This window comes from Pelobates fuscus, chromosome 2, assembly GCF_036172605.1.
Source record: "Pelobates fuscus isolate aPelFus1 chromosome 2, aPelFus1.pri, whole genome shotgun sequence".
Taxonomy (NCBI): Eukaryota; Metazoa; Chordata; class Amphibia; order Anura; family Pelobatidae; genus Pelobates; species Pelobates fuscus.
Window position 1 is genome coordinate 352,161,184 of NC_086318.1, and position 26,812 is coordinate 352,187,995.

General features: G+C 41.0%; 1 protein-coding gene across 1 annotated transcript in view; it reads left to right on the top strand.

The window, feature by feature from the left end:
* The first annotated feature begins 207 nt into the window (after positions 1 to 207).
* The window catches only part of TMEM178A (transmembrane protein 178A), a 111,186-nt gene continuing 84,581 nt past the window's right edge, over positions 208 to 26,812 (top strand). The window contains exon 1 of the mRNA XM_063443639.1: positions 208 to 884. Within this exon, the coding sequence (XP_063299709.1) occupies positions 395 to 884 (490 nt within the window). The 5' untranslated portion in view covers positions 208 to 394. The remainder of the gene's footprint in view (positions 885 to 26,812) is intronic.

The window sequence follows — 26,812 nt, forward strand, 5'->3', positions numbered from 1 at the left end:
ATAGAAAGGGGAAAAAAAGAAGTCAAGGGAGAGAATTAGACAGAGGGGGAGAGAAAAAGAGTGTGAGAGAGGAGACAGGGAGACAGAGAAAGAGAGAAAAGGAATGTCAGAGAGGAGAGAGGGAAAGACAGAGAAAGAAAAAAGGTGGGGCAAGGAGGAGTGAGGAGATGAGGTTAGGAGAAAAAGGAGGGAGATAGAAAGAGAGGGGCTGAGAAGGATAGCTGGCTGTGAGTGTGGCTGAGTGGTGCCAAGCAGGCCAGCACGGTGCGACCTCCCAGTGGGTCTGATGACATCCTAGGAGATGGGAAGGAAGCAGAGAGCTGGCTGCGGTGCCTGCAGATCACAGAAGGGGTGGCTTAGCGTTTGGTGTGAGAGGAGGGAGTGCTCTGCCTGAATGAGAGCAGCTCCCTGCCAGCCCGTGCCACCGCCGCCGCCGCCTGGCTGTGATGCTGCACAGGGAGCCATGGACACCCGGGGCTTGGTTACCACTGTCAGCCTGTCTCTCAGCCTCTGCTCGCTGATCCTGCTGGTCACGGCCATCTTCACCGACCACTGGTACGAGACGGACACCCGCCGGCACAAGGAGATCTGCGAGAGCCAGGGGAACTCGGACCCCAATGACCAGAAGAACAGGCTCATGCCGCTCTACCAGCTGCCCTTCCGGGGGGACTCTTCCAAGACCCGCAAGATGGGGCTCCTGTCCCCGGCGCCGGCCGGAGGGGTGAGGGAGCCCGAGGATTTACTGGAGAACTGGAGGTCCTTACTGGGACTTGGGGTGCTGGAGTCAGACTGCGGGCGCCCAATCTTCTCCACCTACTCCGGACTGTGGAGAAAGTGCTACACAATGGGCATCGACAAGGACATAGACAACCTCATCCTGAAAGGTGGGCACAGGGCATCCATGGGGGGAAGGGGGACAGGGCAAGAGGGTTTAGAGGGCAAGTACATCCATAAACACCTCCACTGATATTGTGTACATTTATTACCGTCTCTACAGTGTGTGATACAATTACATTATAAATACAAATTTATTTTATCTAGCCATCTATCTATCCATCTATCTATCTACTCTTTTTATACATGTTCCACCCTTTATTTTATGATTCTTTGTATCACATTGTCAGTGTAACAGAAAGCAACCATGCCAACCATATCATTATAATTCCCCAGTATCCCCACACCTCCTATTTCATTGTGCTCCTGTGTATTCCTTCAATGCAGATTGCTGTCCAAAATAAACACTGTGGGAGTAAAGGAGGCAATCCATATGGTGTGTCATCCCATGAAGACACAAGTTCACAATATCACTTTTAATGCGTCTATGGGAGGACAGTGCAAAAAGCCAATTCATTAATTCATTTCAATTCCCTGGTTTAAGCCAATAGGAGCAGAAGGGAATGTGATTCTTAGCTGTGTATTATAGCCCAGGACGGCTATCAGTATGAAAAATAGCATAAATATGTTCACAAAAAAATATCTGTATTACCTTTATTTCCGGATACAGTCCCTCTAGTAGAACACATTCCCTTGGGAATTATTATGAGTTATTCTTGTGACATACAGAATGAGGTAAGCTCACAGGCACTACATCTCCCTTTTTGTGTTCAATAGTTGTTTCACTGCATGATTTCCATAGAGAAGGAGACAATTCCATCACATGTCTAGCTGTAGATAGACAGACAGACAGACAGACAGTCAGACAAACAGTCAGACAGTTGTAAAATCCAAGGAGCCATGTTAAATGCCAGTGTCTATGTTATGGATTATTTTGTAAAGAGGTCTGTGATCTTACTTTATCCCCAATGTCAGAAAATTCTGTTTTACTGCAAAATCCTAATGAACAATTGTAGAGAAAAGTTCTAAAAGTGGAGCAGAAACCAAGAAGATTCGATTAGCTTATTTAATGACTGCTCTACAACTGTTCCTTACTCCTTCTATCCTTTTATCTCCCTTATTACCTTATTGTAAGCTAGTGCTTGCCAAAAGTCAATACATATGTTCACAATTGAACATTTTCAGTATAGAAATGATTGTAAATAATAGGCTGTGTATGAAATAACCGTAAAGTAGGTTAAATAAAGGAGCTGTTCATTCTATTGTAAGAATGTGAAAGATGGAAAGAAACAGGGTGGGTTATTCACTAAACTGAGAATTTTCAGAAATAGAATTTTAAATTATATTACGAAATACCAAGCAGGAACATTTTCAGACTTTGAAAATTATTTCCAGTGTAGCTATTTTGGCCTTAAAATGTTTTATTTTCTGGTCAAACCTTGGCTTAGTGATGAATCTTGCTTGTTTTTTTTTTGTTTTTTTTTAACATTTACAGCCATCATATTGCATTTAAAGTATGCATAGCTTTTTAAAAAATATATATTTACTGCCATCATACTGCATTTAAAGCACTTTAAGCATTATCAGTATTTCTAAAACACCAATATATTCTATGTCGCTGAACAACTGACTAATTCATGGGGTATAATGAATGTATATACCTGTATTCATTCATTTATTCATTCATTCTATTTATCTATCTGTCACCTATCTCAAAATGATAACATATTCCACGGTTTATTTTTGAAACTTGATTTCTCTACTTAAAAACGGAGGAATATGATACAAAATGCAATTATACATAGCAATTTTACTGACGTGTACATGGCAGAGCAAATAAAAGTACACAACATAAAGTAAATAGTATTATTAAAAAAAAAGCGTATATTATTAAATATAAGCTTATAAAATAAAATACTAAGTGTAAGATATTAACCTATTTTTCCTGTTATGATTTCTGGTAGGTCTATAATGTGCTGTTTTACATCCTTTGTGAAATTGTAAAGCACCGCAGAATATGTTGTCTTCATAATAATAATAATTATATGTATATCAGCTGTCATGATAAATGCTAGCAACAAAGACTAGAGGTGGGCTGGCCGTCCCCGGCCTTATGTTATATTACCAGGCAATATTACCAGGCAAGCCACTTAGTCTGAGTAGTGGAGTGAGTAAAGGCAGGATTACGCAAACTCTGGAAAGACATAGAGACGCACCAAGTGGGTAGACCATTATCAGCACTCCTGTGGTTAAATCCCAATGTGGGCCAACAACTATCCCTCTCCCAACCCTTTGTTAGGACCACAATGCCGGTTTGGTATGCCCTGGCACCAAAACTAGGTCTTCCCTCCTTCCCTTCCCCCTTTTGCCTCTGACACACAATCCAGACTTTGCCCCAGGCGAGAGCAGGAGAGGATTAACTGACATATTAAAACCACTAGACAAACTTACAAACTGCCCTAATGCCACCTTCCTGATACGATTCAGGTACGCCCAGTTAAGGGACTATGTTACCAAGATCCCACAACAACCCAACATATTCAGAGACCTTACTTCATTTGAACTCATCTGCCAGGATCCTGACACCTTGCCCCATGGCATTTCCTACCTATAATTAAAAATAAACAAGGTGATTTGATACACATAGTGTAATCTGTATACAACATGTATGAATATTTGACGATAATCAGCAAACACACACTTTTCAGAGCCTATTAAAAGTTGGCTTGGGACTTGTAGCGCATTTCATCTCATCAAGGAGATATTAGATGGAATTTCCAGTGATCACACTTCTCAGGATCTCGGTGCTACCCTTAAACAGGAACTCCAGAGTCCAAGGGGAACATTTTAAAAGGTAGGTATTTATTAACAATTACTTAAAAAAACAAATTAAGCAACGCAATTAACGTGTTTCAACCTGTGACAGGTCTTCCTCAGGTGCAGATATCCTTTGGAATGAACATGTATGGCTTTATATATCATACAAGTAATTTAAAAAACATTTACACGTGTGTAATACGGAATTAGCAGACCCTTCCAAATAAGGTCCAGGCCGGATATGCACCGCCATCCCCAATATGGCGGCATATCTGGTCTCGAACATTGTCCTTATCCCACTCCAATATGTCAGTTTGGTTTTATCACCATTTTCGGCGTATACGCCGATACGTCACCTTATGTGACGCACTTCCGGCATTGTCTGTCGTCGCGTACTTGTCTTTTTTTTGGTACTAACAATTCGTCACTTCCTCTGACGTTCTTCTAGCACTTGACGTATGACATGATCGGGCTGATAATGGTGGTTATGGATCTCTTGCTCCATTTTCATAAAGGGCATCGAAGCCCATAGTTCATCTTGAACAAACAATTTGCGATGCAATAAAAAATAGTAAGAATAAAAACAGGCAATTAGTGAAATCTCTTTCATACACTTAGGTTTTTTTGTTTAAAAAAATAGGAAAACTCAATAGAATATATACACTAGTGGTGACAAGAGGCATAAACATATATAATATAAATATATATAAAATTATATATTTTAAAAACCCATACATTTAGGGAAGGTAGGTCTATCATAAAGAGGGGGATAAAACATAATAAACAAAATTTTATAAAAAATGGAATGTAGCAAGTATTAAAAAAATATAACAAGTATTAAAACGCTTTTAAAACCAATCATTTTTATAAAACACAGTTAATTTCAAAATCTACATTGAGACCCATGGGGTTAGAGTTCATATTTCAAAAATCCATTTTGCCTCCTGGGGACTCAATTTTTTTGCTAAGTCACCTCCTCTCATTTTTGGGTCTGATCCATGTTTTTCTAAAAAGTGTTTTCACACACTGTGGTTAATGAACCCCCTTTTTATATTTCTAATAGGTCTTGACATTTTGCATATATGTGGATTAGCCGCATGCACATTTTAGTAGTACTAGAGTGACAAGTGATAAGTGATTTGATTTTGTGGCGGGCCACCGCCACTAAGTACCATACCCACTGCTTATTTGTGTGTTCCCTCTGTGTTTTTTCCCATTGTATTGTGTGTTCCCTCTGTGTTTTTTCATGTATCTGTATGTATTTCATGTATTTTGCCTGTTCCCTGTTTAGTAGAGCTCATACGAACGGAACCCATTCGTCTCCCGAACGGGGACCACAATGATTTCCCATTTAGAACGCTTATTAGAACATTCTGAAACCGCAAAGTAAATAATTTACGAATGCTCCCCTACCAGGGAGGCATTCATCTCCTGAACGGGCCTTTTTTTTTAAACAAGTAGATGTAAACAGCTACATTGAAATAAAAAGCTGCCATTATCAGCCCTAGCTTTCTAATATTCCTAAGGTGCAGTTCTTAAGAATGCGGAGGAACTGCTCAAACCAACAGGATTTCTTTACACAATCATGCACTTTAACCCCTTAAGGACACATGACGTGTCTGACACGTCATGTGTCCTTAAGGGGTTAAAAGAGCAATTTATACAAAAGGGGTGGGACAGTGAAATCCTTGAGCAACATATCAAAGAAATTGCACTTTTGGATAGATCCCCCCTTTTAGAATACAAGAAAAGTAATACTGAAAAAATAAAAGATCAAATTCCATTTATTTTTAACTATTCAAGTAATGCGGGTATTATGAAAAAAAACTCATAAAAGAGAATTGGTAAATCTTGAAACAGGAAGATGAAATAAAAGTTTCTTGGTGAAAAAACTAAATTTGTTTTTAGGGGGGCAAAACAAATGATTTTTTTTTAACTAAAAGATTTTAGATAAGGAAGTCCCTAATAATATTTTATCCAACTGGTCACAAAAACAAAACATTTTTTCCACTGTGGTATGTGCAATGCATGGAAATACTCTAATATATTGAACAAAAAATGTAACAGAGTTTAGTTCATTCTTGACAAAAAAAAAAAATATATAAAATCTGTGGTAACCCGACCGGTAACCCTTGCTAAAGCCTTCCTTCAGCCATTCAGGAACCCTTACAACAAGCAGGTATCCATTAACCCCTCAGTAACTGGACAAAACACAACTCTGGAGGTTACAATACTGCGAATCCTTTATGTGGTACACACAGCTTTTAAAACATGGACTCCCCAAGGGTTTTCCTCAGTACAATTTCCTTTGTCCCGGGCAGGAGAAGGGGAATGAGTTACAGATGACCATCTCCCGCTCTGGGAGATACCAACAGGACACAGTTGAATACATTAAAACCTATTACAAACAGTAAAACACATTACATAAATGGGGGAACACTTAGGGGCTCTGCGCCCCGGGAAGGGAATGGGGTACACACATAAAACACACATCACCTGGATAGCCCCGGGTCCCGTCTAGGATCCCTGCAAAAACGGGGCTATTGGATGTACAGAGCCCGAGAAATCATCATCATCTAAAGTCTGAGGCTTGACACTCTGTGCATCCTCGTAATTAGTTCCATAGAGTTGATTGGTTTAGTCCGGTGAATTCAAACTTTCCGCCTAAACCAAACATCTCATACCCCTGCATTGGAAAAGGGACATAGTTCCTCCATCCTTGTGAACCAAAGTGACATTGGTGGCATTAAGGGCTTTAGAGGACTTATGGTTCACCGCACATGACAGGACAGGACGGAGGCTTATAGGGACATCTTAACACCATGGCTAATCATGGCACTTACCCCGAATTTAACAACCAACAAATCGAGGAACCAGATGAAATATAGAGATAAGCACCAAATAAAGGGTTTGCTCCCCTGGGAGGAGGGGAGCCTTGGCACACAAGAGACGGGACACAGGGCACAGCATCTCCCCATCTTTCTCCCCCCCTTTTTTTAATTTGCTTTTATTTCCCCCACTCCTTTCCCTTCCCCTCCATCCCCTCACTCCCCACTCCTTTCCCTTCCCCTCCATCCCATTCCCACACTCCCTTCTCTCTCCTCCCTGACCTCAATCCATCCCAGATCAATCCAATGATAGATTCTACACGACGGATGCCGTTAGCTCCCTCATTCCTTAACCCTATAAGCGCCCCCTACCGAGAAAGCAGGAGAGTGGAGGTAGAGGGCATGAACCAGACCACACATATCACGAGTAGAGACCATACTTCTAGGGGAAAGGTGGACACAGTACATACACAGGCTCTGGCCTTGATAGGCATGTGGTCAGTACTGATTATGGTTATCGTATTGTTATGCTACTACCACAGAGACCTGCGAGTCTCATTGTTACATGCTTGTTATTTTCCATTACAAAAAAAAAAAGATATTTAAAAAAAACAAAAAAGGCACACTAAAGTGCTAGGAATACAAAACTGTAATCCTAACACTACAGTGTTCCCTTGTTACTGCTGCCCTTTCCTGGTCCCACCCAGTCATGAAAGCATTCAAAAATCCTTTAAACACTTACCTGATCACTCTCCGCCTTCTCTGACCTCATCACAATCTAGGAACCTAATGCAGATGAGTGCCGAGCTTCACACATGCATTAAGCCATCCCACATGCATTAAAGCACTGCTTTCCTATAGGGTTTTGTAAGACGCTGGATGTCCTCATGCACAGTATGTGGATGTACAGCGTCATTTCACTGAGTCAAACTTGTGGTTTTCCATGAAACTAGTGGCTTTCTGGGAGACCGCCACTAGAGGCTGTCTTAACCCTGCAATATAAACTCTGTAGTTTCTCTAAAACTGCTATATTTTCAATTGCAGAATTAACCCCTTAAGGACACATGATGGAAATATCCATCATGATTCCCTTTTATTCCAGAAGTTGTGTCCTTAAGGGGTTAAAGAGACTAGGATTCTACACCCAGACTTTAGTGAGATGAAGTGGTCTGCATGCCAATAGTGTCCCTTTAACACTCACTGGATGCTGCTTACTTACCAGAAATCTCTTGAAATACTTGAAGTATGTAACATTCATTGGCTCCTTTCTGCTTCCTAGTAATCACTTGGAATGTTGGTAATGTAATGCTTACTGGATGCTCTATAGTTCCTTGTAACATCATGGAGCACTGGTGATATTTAACATTCTTTGCTGTTTACTTCACAATACTTTCTTGGAATTTAGTTGATATTTAATACTCATTGGCTGCTGTCTACTACCTAGTAATCTCTTGGAATACCATTGATATTTAATACTTATTGGCTGCTTTCTTCTTCATAGTGATCTCTTGGAATACTGTTGATATTTAATATTCATTGGCTGCTGTCTACTTTCTACTAATCCCATGTAGTACTGTTGTTATTTAATACTCATTTTCTGCTGTCTACTTCCTAACAATCCCATGGAATACTGTTGATATTTAATATTCATTGGCTGCTGTCTACTTCCTAACAATCCCATGGAATACTGTTGATATTTAATATTCATTGGCTGCTGTCTACTTCCTAACAATCTCATGGAATACTGTTGATATTTAATATTCATTGGCTGCTGTCTACTACCTAGTGATCTCTTGGAATACTGTTGATATTTAATATTCATTGGCTGCTGTCTACTTTCTACTAATCTCATGTAGTACTGTTGTTATTTAATATTCATTTTCTGCTGTCTACTTCCTAACAATCCCATGGAATACTGTTGATATTTAATATTCATTGGCTGCTGTCTACTTCCTAACAATCCCATGGAATACTGTTAATATTTAATATTCATTGGCTGCTGTCTACTTCCTAACAATCCCATGGAATACTGTTGATATTTAATATTCATTGGCTGCTGTCTACTTCCTAGTAATCCCATGGAATATTGCTGACATTTAATACTCATTGTCTTCTTTCTACTCCCTAGTAATCTCTTGGAATATTGTTGCTTGCTATTTAATATTCATATGCTGCTGTCTACGTCCCAGTGACCTCTGGAATACTTGTGATATTTAGTGCTATAATTAGTTAATAGCCGAGATGATTTGCATATATTAGTAAGAGGTGCCAAGACAATCAATGGGAAAATACTATCTATACCCAAATAACACCAGGAAGAACATAAATGCCCACAATGCCACAATAGCAGCAGCAGGCATAGTAATAACATTTAGAAACATAGGTATGGCATAATAAATAATGTTTTTTAATTTTTTTTGTAGTACAATGGTTTCAACAATCTAATTTCATAGCATAAACTGGTTAATTAATAAAGGTATATTGTACTTAAGTATTGAAGTGGTTATAGTGTGCATTCTATATTTTATATATATCCAGATATTTTAACACTTGAGGAAGTGTTTGTATAGTTTGCACCTGGTTGATTCAAATATAATTGTGTCTCTTCATGTGATTTTGATTTTTGATTCCGGCTTTTATCCCACAAATGTATCTTTAACACTAATTCAAAGTTAAACACTACAGCTACAGCTTGATGCAGTTGTTCTGCCGAGTAGAATCTTTCCCTTCAGGCATTTTCAGTAGTGTTTACCTTGACCACTAGGGACACCTCCAGTTACCACTCCTCAGATGGCCACTGAAGGTGCTTCCTGGGGCAGTGCTGCACAGTGCATGGAGATGCTAAACTCTCCTCATAGAGATGCATGGATTCAATACATCTCTATGAGGAGGAGCTGACTGGCCAATTTGGCTTTTGGCCCCGCCCACTCCGCCTCCTCGCCAATTTCTCTAGGAAAAGGCACTGGATTGGCTAAAATTCATAAATTCTGAAGATGTCAGCAAGGAGGCGGATCAGGGTGGCGGGGGCAGGTCTAGCGCCAGCGGACCCTCGCTTCTTTGGAAATAAGTATGTTTTATTATCTTACGAGGGGGAGGTGGGGGCGGGGCAAGCCACCTAAATGGTGGTTTTAACATTAAAGGGTCAGGAATACATGTTTGTGTTCCTGACCCTACAGTGTTCCTTTAATGGGGTATGTGGAACAATGCATGCTTTAAAGTAAAATCTACAGTTAGAACCCATCGGAAACAGAATGAATACTGGAATAGAGAAAAATAAACTTGTTTTATTTATTTTAGCATTTTAATTATAGCAGCTTTTTTTAACATAAAGCATAAAAAATATAAAATATGAAATGGTTTTCAATGAAGAATAAATAAATTAATGTATGTTGCCCTGGAGATGGTCACACAATTAAATCTACAGTATAATAAAACAATCTATTTTTAAATTATAAATGCATGAAATTGGTATATTGTCTTGCATTAGTTATATGCATTGCTGTTTAAGCAATTTTTTCTTTCAACTTTTAGGAAACTTAAAAACAGAAATAGAAATAAAATCGCTTTGTTAGAGCCCCCCAAAGCTTTCCCTTTTCTCAAACACAACCACATACGGAAGCAAGGAGATTGTGTATTGATGTATTCAGCAGTTCTAGAGGTTGTTACAATGTCGTACCAAGCAATTATGAGAAGGATTAACCCCAAGAATGCTGAGATGGTTTAAAAAAAAAATGCTGAATTCCTTTGATACGCTAAGACTTTTTCAGTAAACACTCATGAAAGACAGAGCAGGATTCAATGATTATACAATATGACATCTTACATACTTTTGTTTCCAAATTAAATGTAAATGGTATGGGCATATCAAACAGATTGCTGTTATTACTAATAATTTATTTCAAAGCATCTGCAAGTGTCACAGAACTGTAAGATGGGTAGGCAGAAAATGTAAAATATTGAAAATAATAGAAAAACTATGTGTGACTAGCTGCAACTCTTAATCATCTTTTATTTAAACATTTAGTTAACAATTTTATATATCAATGATATATAAAACATTGTAGAAGGAAGAGGGAAATACAGATCTAACAGTTACTGTTAAACACAGACAGTTGGGAAAAGACTTTAGAGTTTTGCAGAGCTTACAATTTAGCTTGTAATTTGGTTAAATTGCATTTTCCTGTGTTTTTTTTTTTTTAATTCTTTTTTTTGACAGATCCTAAGCAATTAATTAATGTGTTGATGTCTTATCATTTCTGATGGACATATCATATTTGGTCATATTCTTCATTACCTATGTGGGCACTCTGCAGCCGCTGTCAAATCAGGTCTTTATTTATTTAGAACCCAAAGCGTTGCACCTGTTTTTAGCAACCCCGGACCTAGAATCCTAGGCCCATGACTTTTTCTCAAGCTATGGGAATGTCCTTTATGCAGAAATGTTCCATGACCCCATTAAGAAGCTTCAGCTAGTGCAGAATACAGCAACTGGAGCTCTATAGCCCCTTTGGTGATTTAAATATATTAGTCTGCATTAGGTTTCATTAAGGTCCAGGCCCCAATAATATTGCCCTGTTGGGATCTCAATGATTAGCTTTCTCATCAATTTTTGGTTGAAACCAATTTTTCCTTAAGTTGAGTAAATTTACTCCTCTCACTTTCCATACTGAATATATTAATATATTAATTTTGAAATTCAATGTACATGTGGCGCAATGCTGTACTTGGGAATAGCAAAAATCCATAAATTGTTGTTTTTTGGAGAAGTAGGACACATAGGTAATATTGTAAAGCGCTACGGAATCTGTTGGCGCTATATAAATGGCAATAATAATAATAATAATAATAATAGATCTTTGATATTCACCATTATAATACATGATATAAGGGATTTGTATTAAAAATATTTACTGATACATTTAGCAGAAATTGGCTATAGAATGGCAAAGTGAAAAAAAACTGCAATTTTGGAAGAAGTTGGTGATAAAATGGTTACATTAATGGTTACAAAATAATATTCTTAAATAACCTAATATTTTTAATTTCTACAAATATATGTATATATTTTTGTGTAGCATTTCTGGATTCTGCATATCCACAATCAGGGCTAATAAATCTATTTTAAAGTATTTTTCACTCAAGTTACACAAGTTGTGTAAAAAATAGCTAGGCTGTGAAATTATTACTTTATTCACACCCAATATAGTGATCTTATAATTTATAATGGCATTAGAAAAAAGTATTTTCTGTCCTTTAACCCCTTTACTACCTAGCATTTTTTTAATTGGAAAAATATTAGTTTAACATTTATTTGAAGCAAAAAGTATATAGCTAACATATAAGGATATCATAACACAGCAGTCTTGTGTCCAGATTGCTTTACAGACAGACAAACTGAAAAAAAATATGTAAATTAAAATATGTAAATTCAAAATTCTTTATTTTTAATACTTCGTAAGAAATATTTAGGAAATTAAAAGTGTTAGACAGTTTACAGTGTCCTTTTACTTGCAATATTCACCCATGCTGAAATGTTAGTATAAAAGCAAAAATGCATTTTTTTTCCCTCACATACCGTAGGTGTGACAAAAATATATAAATAAAATAGTCAAAAACCTTGCACCCCGACTGCAAGAAAAAGCAGTGTTTACATCATAAAACCTGCTGGGCCCGACTATACTCACCAGAACAACTACATTAAGCTGTAGATGTTCTGGTGACTATAGTGTCCCTTTAAGGATATTTATCAACATCATCGTTTAGTTTATTTGCCACCTGATTTTATTTGTTTATGTCAGAATGATGAGTCTCAGATTTTCTAGTGTGAAAGCTCTGTAGCAGGGATTAAATACGTTACGTTATTATTACGCTGACATGTGAAGAACTAGTGAATGTGGTCACTTTAACCCCTTAAGGACACATGACTGGAATATTCCGTCATGAATCCCTTTTATACCAGAAGTTGTATCCTTAAGGGGTTAAAAATATAATACTAAAACGTTGAAAACACTGCCTAATATATATATATATATATATATATATATATATATATTTTTTTTTTTTTACATAATTACACAACTTGAAAAAAAAGAGACATGCCTCCATCAAGTTCAGCCTTTCTTACATCTGTTTTGTTGATGATCCAAACAAAGCCAAAAATCCCAGTTTGAAGCGCTTTCCAGTTCATAAACAAACTAGGAAAAAAAAATCCTTGGATCTCTCCTTGGATAAAGAAGCTGTTACCCCACATATCAAAACATTATATCAGTGAATATAATTTTTTTCAAGTATTCATTCATTTGCTGTCTATACATCTGTATAGAGTCTGATAAAACCAACTCTTCAGGCAGAGAATTCCACATCCTTTTGTTCTCACTGTAAAAAAAAACCCTTTCATTTGCCTTAGACTAAATCTCCCTTCTTTCAGTCTAAATGCATGACCTTGTGTCCTATGTATAGTCCTATTTATGAATAGATTTGTAAAAATCTATCATATCCCCTCTGAAACTCCCTTTTTCTAAACTAAGCAGATTTAAGTTTGTTAACCTTTCTTCATTACTAAAATGTTCCATTCCTTTTAATATTTTTGTAGCCTGCCTCTGCACTTTTTCTAGTGCCATTATATCCTTCTGTAGAATAGGTGCTTAAAATTTCACAACATATTCAAGGTGTGGTCTTACCGTTTATTTATTAGGAGGCAAAATTATATTTTTGTTCCTAGAATCAATTCCCAGATTTTACTATTAACATGATGTAAAGTCATGATTTTATTAATGACACAGAGACCAGTTTTATGCTGCACTTTTTCTTTAATTCCCTCAGCAGCAAGAAATAACAAAAGAAAATCAATAGAAAAAACAGGCATAAACATCATAATCACAATATCCGCCTAGTAACACGAACAGCCAATCAGCGACATCCTTATCCTATAGCAGGCAGTACATAGGTAAACACTTCCCCTTTCATGTGAAGCAAAAGGAGAATGTAACACTAGAAGCCGGAAAACAACCAAAAAAGCAAGAGACCAACAGGGCCGGAACAGAGAATAGGATCCAGAAGGGTCTTGCAAGCAAGGTCAGTCTAAAAGAAACAAGAAAAATATGGTAATACCATGTAATTATGGAACGTCAATATAATAGAAACACAATTGTCTGGCTTATCAATGACAATGACTCTGGAAATTTCTAATACAATGAGAACCATCTAACTGTACTCTAGATTAAACTGTACTAGACTTAAAGGTGAGTAACTTACCTTGACATACAACATAGCCGCCTAAGGGCATGTGGGTGGGATAATACTCACCTCATTAATCCTGGGAAAATGCATTCGTAGCCAATGCAGCAGGATCCGGACTACAACTGAAAAAATTCTGAAGCTGGGCATTCAACCGAGACGCGAACAAGTCTATTTGCAAAGGACCTCAAACATCCCAAATGCAGTGAAAAATTTGGGGATCTAGTTGCCAGTCGCTGGAATCTCGAAGATGGAGGGAATACCAATCTTACGTAATGTTGGATAGTCCTGGGATGTATTCTGCACTGACGGTGATATTGTGCTGAACAAAAAATTGCCAAAAATCTTGGGCCAAATTTGCCAGAACATTGGACTTTGTGCTTCCTAGATGATTGATATAAGGAAAGCCAGGATGTTGTCCATCTTCAATATGATAGAACACTAGGATAGAGCTGGAGACAGGCTGCGAACCGCAAAGGATCCTGCTAGGACTCCAGTTCCGACCATCTTCCGCCTGTGGAGACATCTCCAAAGCATTCACCCCAGCCGTAAGAACTTGCGTCGCATTCTATGACAACGTCTGGATTCGAGATGAAAATGGCCCTGCCATTCTACTCCTCCATGTGTAGGAGCCACCAATGGATTTCTTCCATCGCCTCCGCATCTAGTATCATGATATCCTCGTATGAAGCGCCGCCCCCGAAGTACGATGCTTGTAGATGTTGTAGGGCTCTGTAGTGAAGAGGGCCCTGAAAAATGACTTGTATGGAGGCAGCCAGGAGCCCGATCACACGGGCCAGGTGCTTAAAGGAAAATTGTGCAGTGGGAAGAATGTGTCGTATCTCTTTTTTCATGTTCTTCAGTCTCGACATCTGAGTCTTCAGAGATGAGTCCACAATAAGACCTAGAAACTCTGTTGAGTGGGAATGAGTATGGGCTTTTCCCAGTTTATAATGAAGCCCAAATTCTGCAGTAAGGTTGTGGTCCAACCGAGATGAGTATGAAGTAGAGGGACCGACTGGGATAATAGAAGGATATTGTCTAGATCAGTTTCCTAATTGGTGTTCCGTGAGAACAAAATTGGGGTTCCGCGGCGATTTGCCCATTCGGCGGCCCTAAGGGCCACCCGATGGGCATTGCTGCAGAGGGAGGGACTCTGTCAGCGCCGCAACCGATTAATTGTGTGACCGGGTCCCCATAGTATGGGATGATGAAAGGAAGTGACAGACGATCATTTCCTACCAGCTTCATATAGAAAATGCCCCACACACGCACCAGCCTCAGCCAGCAAGTCACCCTCCTGCAGACAACAGGTATGCTTACAGGAGGTTGACTGCAAATATAAAAAATTACATGTGTGTGTATCTGGCAGTGTGTGTATCTGTGTGCAATCAGTGTGTATCTGAGTGTGTGTATTAATGTAAAAAGCTGAGTATCTGAGTGTGTGTATCTGTGTGTCAGGGTTTTTGTCACTGTGTATCTGTGTGTATGTGTCACTGTGTGTACCTGTGTCAGTGTGTATCTGAGTGTATGCGCCAGTGTGTGTGTATGTGAGTGTCAGTGTGTGTATCTTTCAGTGTATGTGTGTATTTGCCACTGTGCATGTGTTTGTCAGTGTGTGTGTGTGTCACTGTGTGTATCTGTGGATCACTGTGTGTATCTGAGTGTCAGTGTGTGTATCTGAGTGTGTGTATATGCTAGTATGTGTGTATGTGCCAGTGTGTGCCTGTGTGTGTGTGCCAGTGTGTATCTGTGTGTCAGTGTGTGTATCTGAGTGTCACTGTGTGTATCTTTCTGTGTGTGTGTGTGTGTGTGTGTGTGTATCTGTGTGTTAAAGGGACTCTCCAGTGCCAGGAAAATAATCAGTTTTCCTGGCACAGCAGGTCCCCTCTCCCTCCCACCTCCCATCCCCGGTTGCTGAAGGCTGCCTTCAGTCACTTACCAGAGGCAGCGAAATGTCCCATGTCGCTGCTTCTTCCTCCGCCGCCGCTCCTCCCCTTCATTACGTCAGCCGGCGGGGGAGACTGATCCCGTCCGCCGGCTGGGGAGACCTAATGCGCATGTGCGGCAATGCCACGCATGCGCATTAGACCTCTCCATAGGAAAGCATTGAAAATGCTTTTCAATGGTTTCCTATGGGGATTTTAGCGACGCTGGAGGTCCTCACACAGTGTGAAGACGTCCAGCGACGCTATAGCACAGATAATCTGGGCTATCATCCGGAAGTGCCCTCTAGTGGCTGTCTAGTAGGCAGCCACTAAGGGAGTACTTAACCCTGCAAGGTAATTATTGCAGTTTATGAAAACTACAATAATTACAGTTGCAGGGTTAAGGGTAGTGGGAGTTGGCACTTAGACTACTCCAATGGGCAGAAGTGGTCTGGGTGCCTGGAGTGTCCCTTTGAGGTGTCACTGTGTATCTGAGTGTGTGTATATGTCTGTGTATATGTGTGTATCTGCGTCAGTGTGTGTATCTGTGTGCCAAGATGTGTTCTTGTGTCAGTGTGTATCTTTGTGTTAATGTGTATGTATATCTGTGCAAGTATGTATGTGGCAGTGTGTGTGCATACATCCCAGCAATCAAACACCAACACAACATGCAAACACACCCCTACAAACACAAACATTACATACAAAAACACCCCTGAATTTATATTCCAAAATTATATACAAACACACCCTTCACTCAAACGCCAATACTACACATATGCATTTAAAAGCCAACACTACATCCAAATCACACCCCTACATGCAAATGCAAACATTACATACAAACACTAACTCTACACACAAAAGCACACCTGCTCCTAAGTACTACAATCTGTTAGCCATCTGTAAAAATAATTGTATACATACCAAAAAAAAGACATTTGAAAAACAAGAAAACATTACACTCTGCTAATTAAAGGTGATTGTAGTAACTTACCATAAGGACGTCGTCCCAAAGGAGCACCTCCTGTGCCTCTTGACACCCAGGGTCTGCCTCGTTGAGGGAAAAAGGTTGGTGTGACCTCTGTTCATAAAAGGAACCTCTGTTCAGGAACCTCTACTAACTCTTCCAGACAGACGGCCCCTTGTTCTGCTGGCCCCAGCAAAAACCTTAGGTTGGAACACCCTCCTCATTTGTTTTTGCCTTGTCTAAGGCCGTGAATGTTTCGACATAGGATCCCAGGTCTTTCACCAAAGACTGATCAAACAGGAAACCTTTCGCCTGACCTCCTGGCTCTGTAATTGCCAAATTAACTAGTTTTGGTAAAAGTTTTAAGAGGATTGATTTACGACGCTCTGTGGCACGCGCAGTATTTGCATTGCCAATTAAGCAACTCAACCTCTGGGTCTAACCTCTATTGGTGAGACGAACTAGTATATCGTCTTGAGGCAAAGATTCTTCTACAGCTTCGAAAATCTTGGTCGCTGGACCCAAAATATCTAAAATTTTGACCTGGCAAATGTGCAGGGAAAAATCTAAATCATTCTTTGGCTTCTACCCAGTCTTGCCCAAGAATTGAACAATGTTTGGGTCAACTTAGGGTGTCTTACAGACATCGTCCGGTACAGTGGGACGTGGGCATTCCAGACGCAATTTGTTACGGGTCACCTTATCAAGAAGCTTGCGGAACCGGGCGCCATCCATGACAGGCTTTAAACTGTCCATCATCATAGGTTTGGGGAAGTGCTTAGTTTTAGCAAAGGCCTTGCAGCCAGAGCGTGGGGGTTGAAAGGTAGGAGGTTTTGCAGCTGGCAGAGTGTCAGGGTGGCGGTCCGGTGCCCGGGACCCAGACACTGTCCAGGCGGCGGTGCAGGACCGGGACCCAGTATGCCTGATGTTCAGAGTGGAGGTGGATTAGCAGGGTCTGGTGCAGGGTAACCGCACGCCCCCTGGTGTTGAGCACCAGCGTTTGTGCAGCCACATACCAAGACCCTGAATCAACTTCAGCGGATACCAGGAACTAGGAGCTTGGAAATTAAGCAGACCTCCCAGGAGCTTAATAGGGAGGCTCTGCAGCAAGATTGTATCCAGTACTAGAAACAAGGCAAGACTAAACATGAAAACAAGTCAGAACTAATAGAACCCAGAACCAGAGAAGGATAGTAAGCTAAACCCAGAACATATACACAAGACATGAGGAAAACATGAACATAACTTGGGCATGACTGAACAGGACTGAGTATACAAACTAAAACAAGACAGGATAACATAGGCAAAACAAGGAGATATAACTAAGTACTACATATGAAAATCATGGGCATTTAGTCACACTATATGATCATACATTGCATAAGCCTGACAACAACGCCAATGTACCCCATATCTGGCAGGTCCTACACTGCCTAACGTATGCTAAAACAACCACAGATTCAGAACACATATATAGCACTTACCTGCAATAAAGGGCAGAAGCTTTGAGCAGCTGCCTGCAGGAACTCTGACACATAATGAATGACTGAAAACAAACGGGTGTGTCACCATAATACAAACATTTAAATGAATCCAAGAGACTGGGAAATCCAGGGGTGGATTATAGGAATGAACCCAGAAACCCAGCGTAAAGAAAACCAGACAGACTAGAAAACCAAAAAACCAAGGAAAACTAAGCAAGAATTGTAACAAGAGTACTGGATACTAGAAGCCAAGGCCAGACATCTCCACAGAACAGAGCAGGACGTGACACAGAGAGGCCAGTGGGACCGACAGCTGGGCCTGTAACAAGACTTGTTTAAAATAATTGGATATAGATGAGGACATATTGGACATGGCAGATGCCAGGGCTTTGGACATAGACTTAGACACAGTAGTTTCCATGATCACCAGAATTTCCTCAGAGGCCAGGAAATCAGCTTCATCCCCAGAAATCCCCAGAAATCATAGGGGGGGAAATCCCAAGGGAACTTGGGGATCAGTTTGTGACCCAGAGGGTCCAGGCAAATCTTTAGAAGATTGCATACTGATTTAGGTTAGAAATACAAATATTAGAATTGTAAAAGAACAATAGTATAATCACAGAAATCAATGGCTGAAACCCAAGGTTAAGTAACCCACAAGAAATAATATTGATGTACAAAAGTACTCACAAAGTTCACTAAATAGTAAAAGGGGGGCAGGAAAAAACAGGGAGCTGTCTGAACACTAACTAATCCTGGACACCAACTCCAATAGGAGGAGGCAATCCAGAGAAAAAAGGCAGGGGGGAAAAAGATGCTGAAAAAACGGTCACCGCGAGGACTTGAAACCAAAAAGATGGCTCGGCTTAAAAAGCGCTGGAGCGTGCGTTCGGGAACGGAACTAGCGCGAACATCGAAAATGTGAGAACAGTGGCCTGCAATCGTGTGGCCTGAAAGGTGCAAATGCAGCTAAGTTCATTTGGGTTTTTATGAACACGAATGCGACAAACAGCCAAATCACAAGATGTCTGCCAGACATGTTCCTGACTAAACGCGTACGTGCGGCTGAACGGGAAGGACCCAGAGAAACGGAGCAGAGAACAGGCAGAGGAAAGTAAGGGGAAAATAGAAGTGGAGAGCAGAGTAGTGCAGTGGAGGTAGGGAAAACCTCCCAAATAACTGTAATGTCCCAGAGGGACAATAAGGAGAGGAATGAAACCCCAATAGAGGGTAGGGAAGAAGAGTCTACATAAGATATACTGCAAATACACAAATATACAGTCAAAATAACAGTACTATAAAGGACCAGAACTTAAGGTACCAGTCACCTGTCAGGATCGGGACAGGGATCCAACACGCAAAGTACAAACAGGTACAGGGTACGTATACCGGTCCTTAGAATGGCCGGGCTAACGTACAGAGAGTATAGAGAATGGTCAGAGACAAGCCGAGGTCGAGGGAACGAGAAGACAGGTAAGCGAGGAACAAGCCGGGTCAAGGATAACGGAGGTAAACAGAGTAAGGAAACAAGCCGGGTCGAAACCAAAAGGATAACTGAGAAACACCAGAGCACTGTGTGACTAGACAGGCTAGAACCACGACAGGGCAATGAGCAACAGGGCGAAGTATGTTTAAATACCCTGGCTAGAGAGGATAGACACGCCTCCGACGAAACCTGATTAGTCTGTCTCGGACTGAGTGACAGGTCGTTCCGGATTGGCGTGATGACGTCGGCCTCCGGGCACCATGCTACAAAAGGAAGAGACTCCCTCGCGGCCGGCGTTTGTGTGACCGGGTCGACCGCGAGGAACAGAGGAAACATGGCGTCCGGACGGATGAACGTCTAAGTCTCTACCTCTCTCGGAGGTAGAGACTTCAGGTACCCTGACAGTACCCCCCCCCTCAGATACGCCCACCGGGCGGAAAGAACCGGGACGAGATGGAAAGCGAGAGTGATACGCCCTGCGGAGACGAGGAGCATGAACATCCTCCTGAGGTACCCAACTCCTCTCCTCAGGACCGTATCCCTTCCAATCGACCAGATATTGTACTTTCCCCCGGGAGATACGAGAATCAATAATAGAGTTAACCTCATACTCCTCCTGACCCTCCACCTGAACAGGACAAGGAGGGGCTGTTGTGGAGGAGAACCTGTTACAAATAAGAGGTTTCAGCAACGACACATGAAACGAGTTAGGGATGCGTAAGGTATCAGGGAGAGCCAGACGATACGCAACTGGATTGATACGAGACAACACCCTGTAAGGTCCAATATAACGGGGAGCGAACTTCATGGAGGGCACCTTTAAACGGATGTTCCTCGTGCTCAACCATACCCTATCACCCGGAACAAAGAGCGGAGCCGCCCTTCTACGTTTATCAGCATGTTTCTTAACCAGCATAGAATTGTGCGTAAGGATTTGCCGAGTTTGATCCCACAACTTCCTCAAATTAGCAACATGAACATCAACCGACGGCACCCCCTGGGAAGGAGAAGCCGAAGGAAGAATAGACGGGTGAAAGCCATAATTCATGAAGAAGGGGCTTGAATGAGTAGAATCGCAAACGAGATTGTTGTGTGCAAACTCTGCCCAAGGAATCAAACCGACCCAATCATCCTGGTGTTCGGAAACAAAACATCGCAAATATTGTTCAATTTTCTGGTTGGTACGTTCAGCAGCTCCATTAGACTGAGGGTGATAGGCAGAAGAAAAGTTCAATTTGATACCAAGTTGCGAACAGAAGGACCTCCAAAAACGGGAAATAAATTGGGAACCTCTGTCAGACACAATTTGAGAGGGTATCCCATGTAGGCGAAAAATCTCCCTAGCGAATATCTCGGCCAATTCGGGAGAAGATGGAAGTTTAGGCAGAGGAATGAAGTGTGCCATCTTAGTGAATCTGTCAACCACGGTGAGGATAACAGTCTGTTTTTTAGAGATAGGTAGATCGACAATAAAGTCCATGGCCAAGCAGGACCACGGCTTCTCTGGAACTTCTAAGGGGTGCAGGAATCCACAAGGAAGCGTATGAGGTTGTTTGGTCTTAGTACAAACCTCACATGCAGCGATGAAATCTTTAGTATCCCTACGTAAAGCAGGCCACCAGAAATCCTTAGAGATCAACGCAAAAGTCTTGCGAATACCAGGATGTCCCGCCATCTTGCTGTTATGGAAACACTGCAACAGTTCCAGTTGAAGAGCAGGAGGAACGAAATGTCGACCCACAGGAGTCTGTCTAGGTGCTAAATGTTGTAGCTTAACGATCTCGGCCAGTAACGGAGAATGAATCCTGAGATTCGTATTAGCAACAATATTGCATTTCGGAACTATAGAGGAAAGGACCGGCTCAGGTACAGTAGAAGGTTCATACTGGCGAGATAAGGCATCGGCTTTAGAATTTTTTGAACCAGGCCTATAAGTCAGCACATAGTTGAAGTGAGTCAGGAATAAGGACCAACGAGCCTGCCTAGAGGACAGGCGCTTAGCCTCCCCAATGTAGGACAAGTTCTTGTGGTCCGTCAGGATAGTAATAGGGTGTAAGGTTCCCTCTAATAAATGTCTCCATTCCTTTAAGGCTTTAATGACTGCTAAGAGTTCTCTGTCGCCGATGTCATATCTGCTCTCAGGGCCCGAAAGTTTCTTAGAAAAAAAACCACATGGGTACAATGGTTTATCTACCCCCAATCTTTGTGACAGAACCGCCCCTACTCCTGTCTCAGAGGCATCGACCTCGAGCAGGAACGGTAAGGTCGTATCCGGATGGACTAGTATTGGAGCAGAAGCAAAAAGTTCTTTGAGACTCTTGAAAGCAGCCAGAGCATCAGTAGACCATGTCTTAGTATCCGCCCCTTGTTTGGTCATATTGGTGATGGGCGCAATAATAGACGAGTAGCCCTTAATGAAGCGTCTATAATAATTAGAGAAGCCAATAAATCTCTGAATAGCTTTGAGTCCCTGAGGCAATGGCCAATCTAAAATAGACTGGAGTTTGTCAGGATCCATCTTAAAGCCCTCCCCAGAAATCACGTATCCAAGAAAGTCTATCTGGGTCTGGTCAAAACTGCATTTCTCAAGTTTACAGTACAAACCATGTTGTAAAAGTTTGTGTAATACCTGTCTGACTTGTCGATGGTGGGTCTCAATCTCTTTAGAGTGTATGAGTATGTCATCCAGGTAGACAATAACACAATCATGTTGAAATTCCCTAAGAACTTCGTTAATCAAATCTTGGAAAACTGCAGGTGCGTTACAGAGACCAAAAGGCATGACCGTATACTCATAATGACCATAGCGGGTATTAAACGCTGTCTTCCACTCATGGCCTTGCTGAATTCTCACCAAGTTGTACGCCCCTCTGAGGTCCAACTTGGTGAAAATCTTAGAGCCCTTTAACCGATCAAAGAGTTCTGTAATCAAGGGGATAGGATAGGCATTCCTGATGGTTATTTTATTCAACCCTCGATAATCGATACAAGGTCTGAGTGACCCATCCTTCTTCTTAACAAAAAAGAACCCAGCCCCGGCAGGAGATGAGGATCTCCTGATAAATCCCTTGTCTAAATTCTCCTGAATATACTCCTCTAAAACAGCATTCTCTTTAGTGGATAGAGGGTATACATTGCCCCTAGGAGGCATGGTACCAGGTAATAGGTTAATTTTACAATCAAAGGACCTGTGTGGAGGTAGAGTATCAGCGTTCTTTTTATCGAATACTGCCTTTAAGTCCATGTACAAAGGAGGTATCTGTCTCTCTTTAGGCTGGGTAGTAGTGTCAGGTGTGTAAATTACAGCCAAAGGGGATACCTTCTGTAAACACCTCTCCTGACAACCCTGACCCCACGAGAGTATCTCCCCTAACTCCCAATCGATAGTAGGGTTATGTCTCTTTAACCATGGATACCCCAGGACTATGGGAACGGAAGGGGACGAAATAAGCATAAGAGATATACTCTCCTCGTGTAAGATACCAACAGACAGGCTCATGGATATAGTCTCACGAGTAATAACAGGCTCGAGTAGTGGTCTACCATCAATGGCCTCAACGGCCAAGGGGGTCTCTCTTAACTGGGAAGGAATAGTGTGCTTAGTGGCAAAGGCTTGATCGATAAAATTCTCAGCAGCGCCGGAATCTATCAATGCCACGGTCTTAAGTACTTCCTTCTTCCATGTTAAAGAAACTGGTAGTAAAAGCCTGTGACTTTTGTAATTATGCGTAGAGGACAAAATAGAAACACCCAAGGCCTGTCCTCTAGAGAAACTTAGGTGCGGGCGTTTCCCGAGCGAACAGGACAATTCAGGCGTAAATGACCTCTGACTCCACAATACATACACAATCCCTCCCTTCTCCTGTACAGTCTCTCCTCTTCTGAGAGATGAGTATTGCCTATCTGCATAGGTTCAGGAATTAGTGAGGTATTGGACTCAGGACTTAGAAATGCAGGTGCTAATTTAAAGGCAGGTCTTAGGTTCCTCTCTCGAGTGTTCTGTCTTTCTCTTATACGTTCATCAATACGAGAAATGAACGAAATTAAGTCCTCTAAATTCTCTGGTAGCTCCCTAGTAGCAATTTCGTCAAGGATAACATCTGATAACCCGTTCAAGAATACATCCATATAAGCCTGTTCATTCCACTTAACTTCTGACGCCAGAGACCTGAACTCTAGTGCATAATCCACTAATGTTCGGTTCTCCTGTCTCAGGCGCAACAGTAATCTGGCTGCATTGACCTTTCTACCAGGGGGGTCAAAAGTTCTTCTAAAAGCAGCTACAAAGGCAGTATAATTGTATACCAACGGGTTATCGTTCTCCCATAATGGGTTAGCCCATCTCAGAGCTTTCTCAATGAGTAAGGTGATAATAAACCCAACCTTTGCCCTATCGGTAGGATAGGAGCGAGGTTGCAATTCAAAGTGAATGCTGATCTGGTTTAAAAAACCACGACACTTCTCAGGTGACCCACCATAACGTACAGGTGGAGTAACACGGGAAGAGGCACCTACAGTAGCTACCTCTAGGCCTGAACCTACAGAGGAAATAGGAGTAGGACGAGTCTCCTCTGGAGGATTATTAGCACGAGACAACAATGCCTGTAGTGCTAAGGCCATTTGGTCCATTCTGTGTTCCATGGCGTCAAACCTGGAATCAGAGGAACCAACCTGACTGTTTGTACCTGCAGGATCCATTGGCCCTGTCGTAATGTCAGGATCGGGACAGGGATCCAACACGCAAAGTACAAACAGGTACAGGGTACGTATACCGGTCCTTAGAATGGCCGGGCTAACGTACAGAGAGTATAGAGAATGGTCAGAGACAAGCCGAGGTCGAGGGAACGAGAAGACAGGTAAGCGAGGAACAAGCCGGGTCAAGGATAACGGAGGTAAACAGAGTAAGGAAACAAGCCGGGTCGAAACCAAAAGGATAACTGAGAAACACCAGAGCACTGTGTGACTAGACAGGCTAGAACCACGACAGGGCAATGAGCAACAGGGCGAAGTATGTTTAAATACCCTGGCTAGAGAGGATAGACACGCCTCCGACGAAACCTGATTAGTCTGTCTCGGACTGAGTGACAGGTCGTTCCGGATTGGCGTGATGACGTCGGCCTCCGGGCACCATGCTACAAAAGGAAGAGACTCCCTCGCGGCCGGCGTTTGTGTGACCGGGTCGACCGCGAGGAACAGAGGAAACATGGCGTCCGGACGGATGAACGTCTAAGTCTCTACCTCTCTCGGAGGTAGAGACTTCAGGTACCCTGACATCACCACAGTTAATACAATTACAAATCATAATAATCACAATAACAAAGATCCCATAGTTAGGAAACCATGAGACAGGTTCTACTTAACTGAGGGAGCAGCAAAGAAAGAGGAAGTGTTTACCTATGTACCGCCTACTATAGTATAAGGATGTCGCTGATTTGCTGTTTGTGTTACTATTCCGATATTGTGATTATGAAGCTAATACGTGGGTTTTTTTTAAATTGTTTTTCATTTGTTATTTCTTTGCTGCTGGGGGAATTAAAGAAGAAGTGCAGCAAATTAGAAGTGTCCATGTCTTTAATAAAATTCCAAATTATTATACATGACAATACCTTACTGACTTTAGCACCTGCTTATTGACATTGCACATTTTGCCTTTTTGCCTTGTTTGTTATCTTTAACAATTCCCATGTTCTACCCAAAAACAAGAACTTCCATCTTGTTCAATCTCTACCTCACATCCTCTGCAACACACCTTCTGCTTACCTCGTTGTAGAAAACAATCAAGTTAGTTTGATATGACCTATGTTTCATAAAACCATGCTGATTTTTGCTAATAACATGTTCTTCACAACAAAATTCCTGAGTTATCTCTTAATAGCCCTCCAAATACTTTCCCAGTCATAGTTCTATAATTTATAAGCAATGACTTTTAAACCTCTTTGAATATAGGAATCACATCTTCCGTCCTCCAATCCTCTGGTACAATTCCTGAAAGAAACAAATCCTGAAAGATTGAAAACAGAGGTTCACTTATTTCCACACTTAGCTTAAGTACTCGTGGCTAAATGCCAACAGGTCCTGAGGCCTTGTTTACATTAACTTTCTTCAGTTGCTGTAGCACCCTGTCTTGATTCATCGAATCACAATTCTTCTGCATATTTTTAAGTAATCATATCATATCTCTTGCCATAAGTTCCTCCTTAAAATATACTTTAAAAATTCTACCTTTTTTTTTGTCTTCATTTACTAATGTTTTCAGTGTGCCTTTTTTAATTTATTTTTTTTTAGCTTTTTTGTGCTTTTACGTTCTTATTTTCTAGTTTAGCCTATCTAATCGCTTTTTTGCATGCATTATTGTCTTCCTTGTATCTTATATGGGATGCCTCTGATTTCTCTGACTTTAGTGCTTTAAATGCCATTTTCTTATTTTTAAATTTCTTGGTTTACCTTGCCACTTAGCCACATTGGTTTCAATTTATTTCTTTTATATTTATGACTCGATGAGAAGTGTACATTTCTAATATGGTTTAAAGATATTCCACTTATCTTTGTTATCAGTTTGTTTTACCAGATTTTATGCCAGTCAATGAGTTGCAAAGCTGTCCTAATCTTATTGAAATTGTTCTTTTAAAAATTATCTGATTTAGTATACCCCATGTGAATCAGCTTTTTTGAGTTTATTTCAAAGGACATCATATTGTAATCACTATTTGCCAAATGCTCCCCTACTTAAAGGTTTGTCAAAAGATCAACATTCTTTGTTATAACCAGATCCAGACAAGCCACATTTTAGGTGGTGCTTGTACTAATTGTGACATGAAGGGGTCATTTAACAGGCTAAAGAACCTGATTCTCTTTTCTGAAATACTAGTCCCTCTATCCCAATTTATGTCCGGGTAATTAAAATCTCCAATAAAGAATATGTCACCCATAAGTGGTTTTCCTAATTTGTTCTAGCAGATGTTCTCTGATCTTCCTCATCAATATCAGCATATCTTTATCAGTTGGTTTATAACATATCCCAACCAATAATTGCTTTTCCTTCTTTAACATCCTTTAATTTTTGATTTAGGGCCACCTATATTTAGTCTTAATTTTTTTTATCAAACTTGATAAAGTTCCGTGATAGGAATGAAATGCGTAGACCACGTCACGAACGTATGAGCTGTTTCTTGTTTTCTCTCCATCCACTGAGAGACTGAGTTATTGCACACCGCATCTTTTTTGAAGAT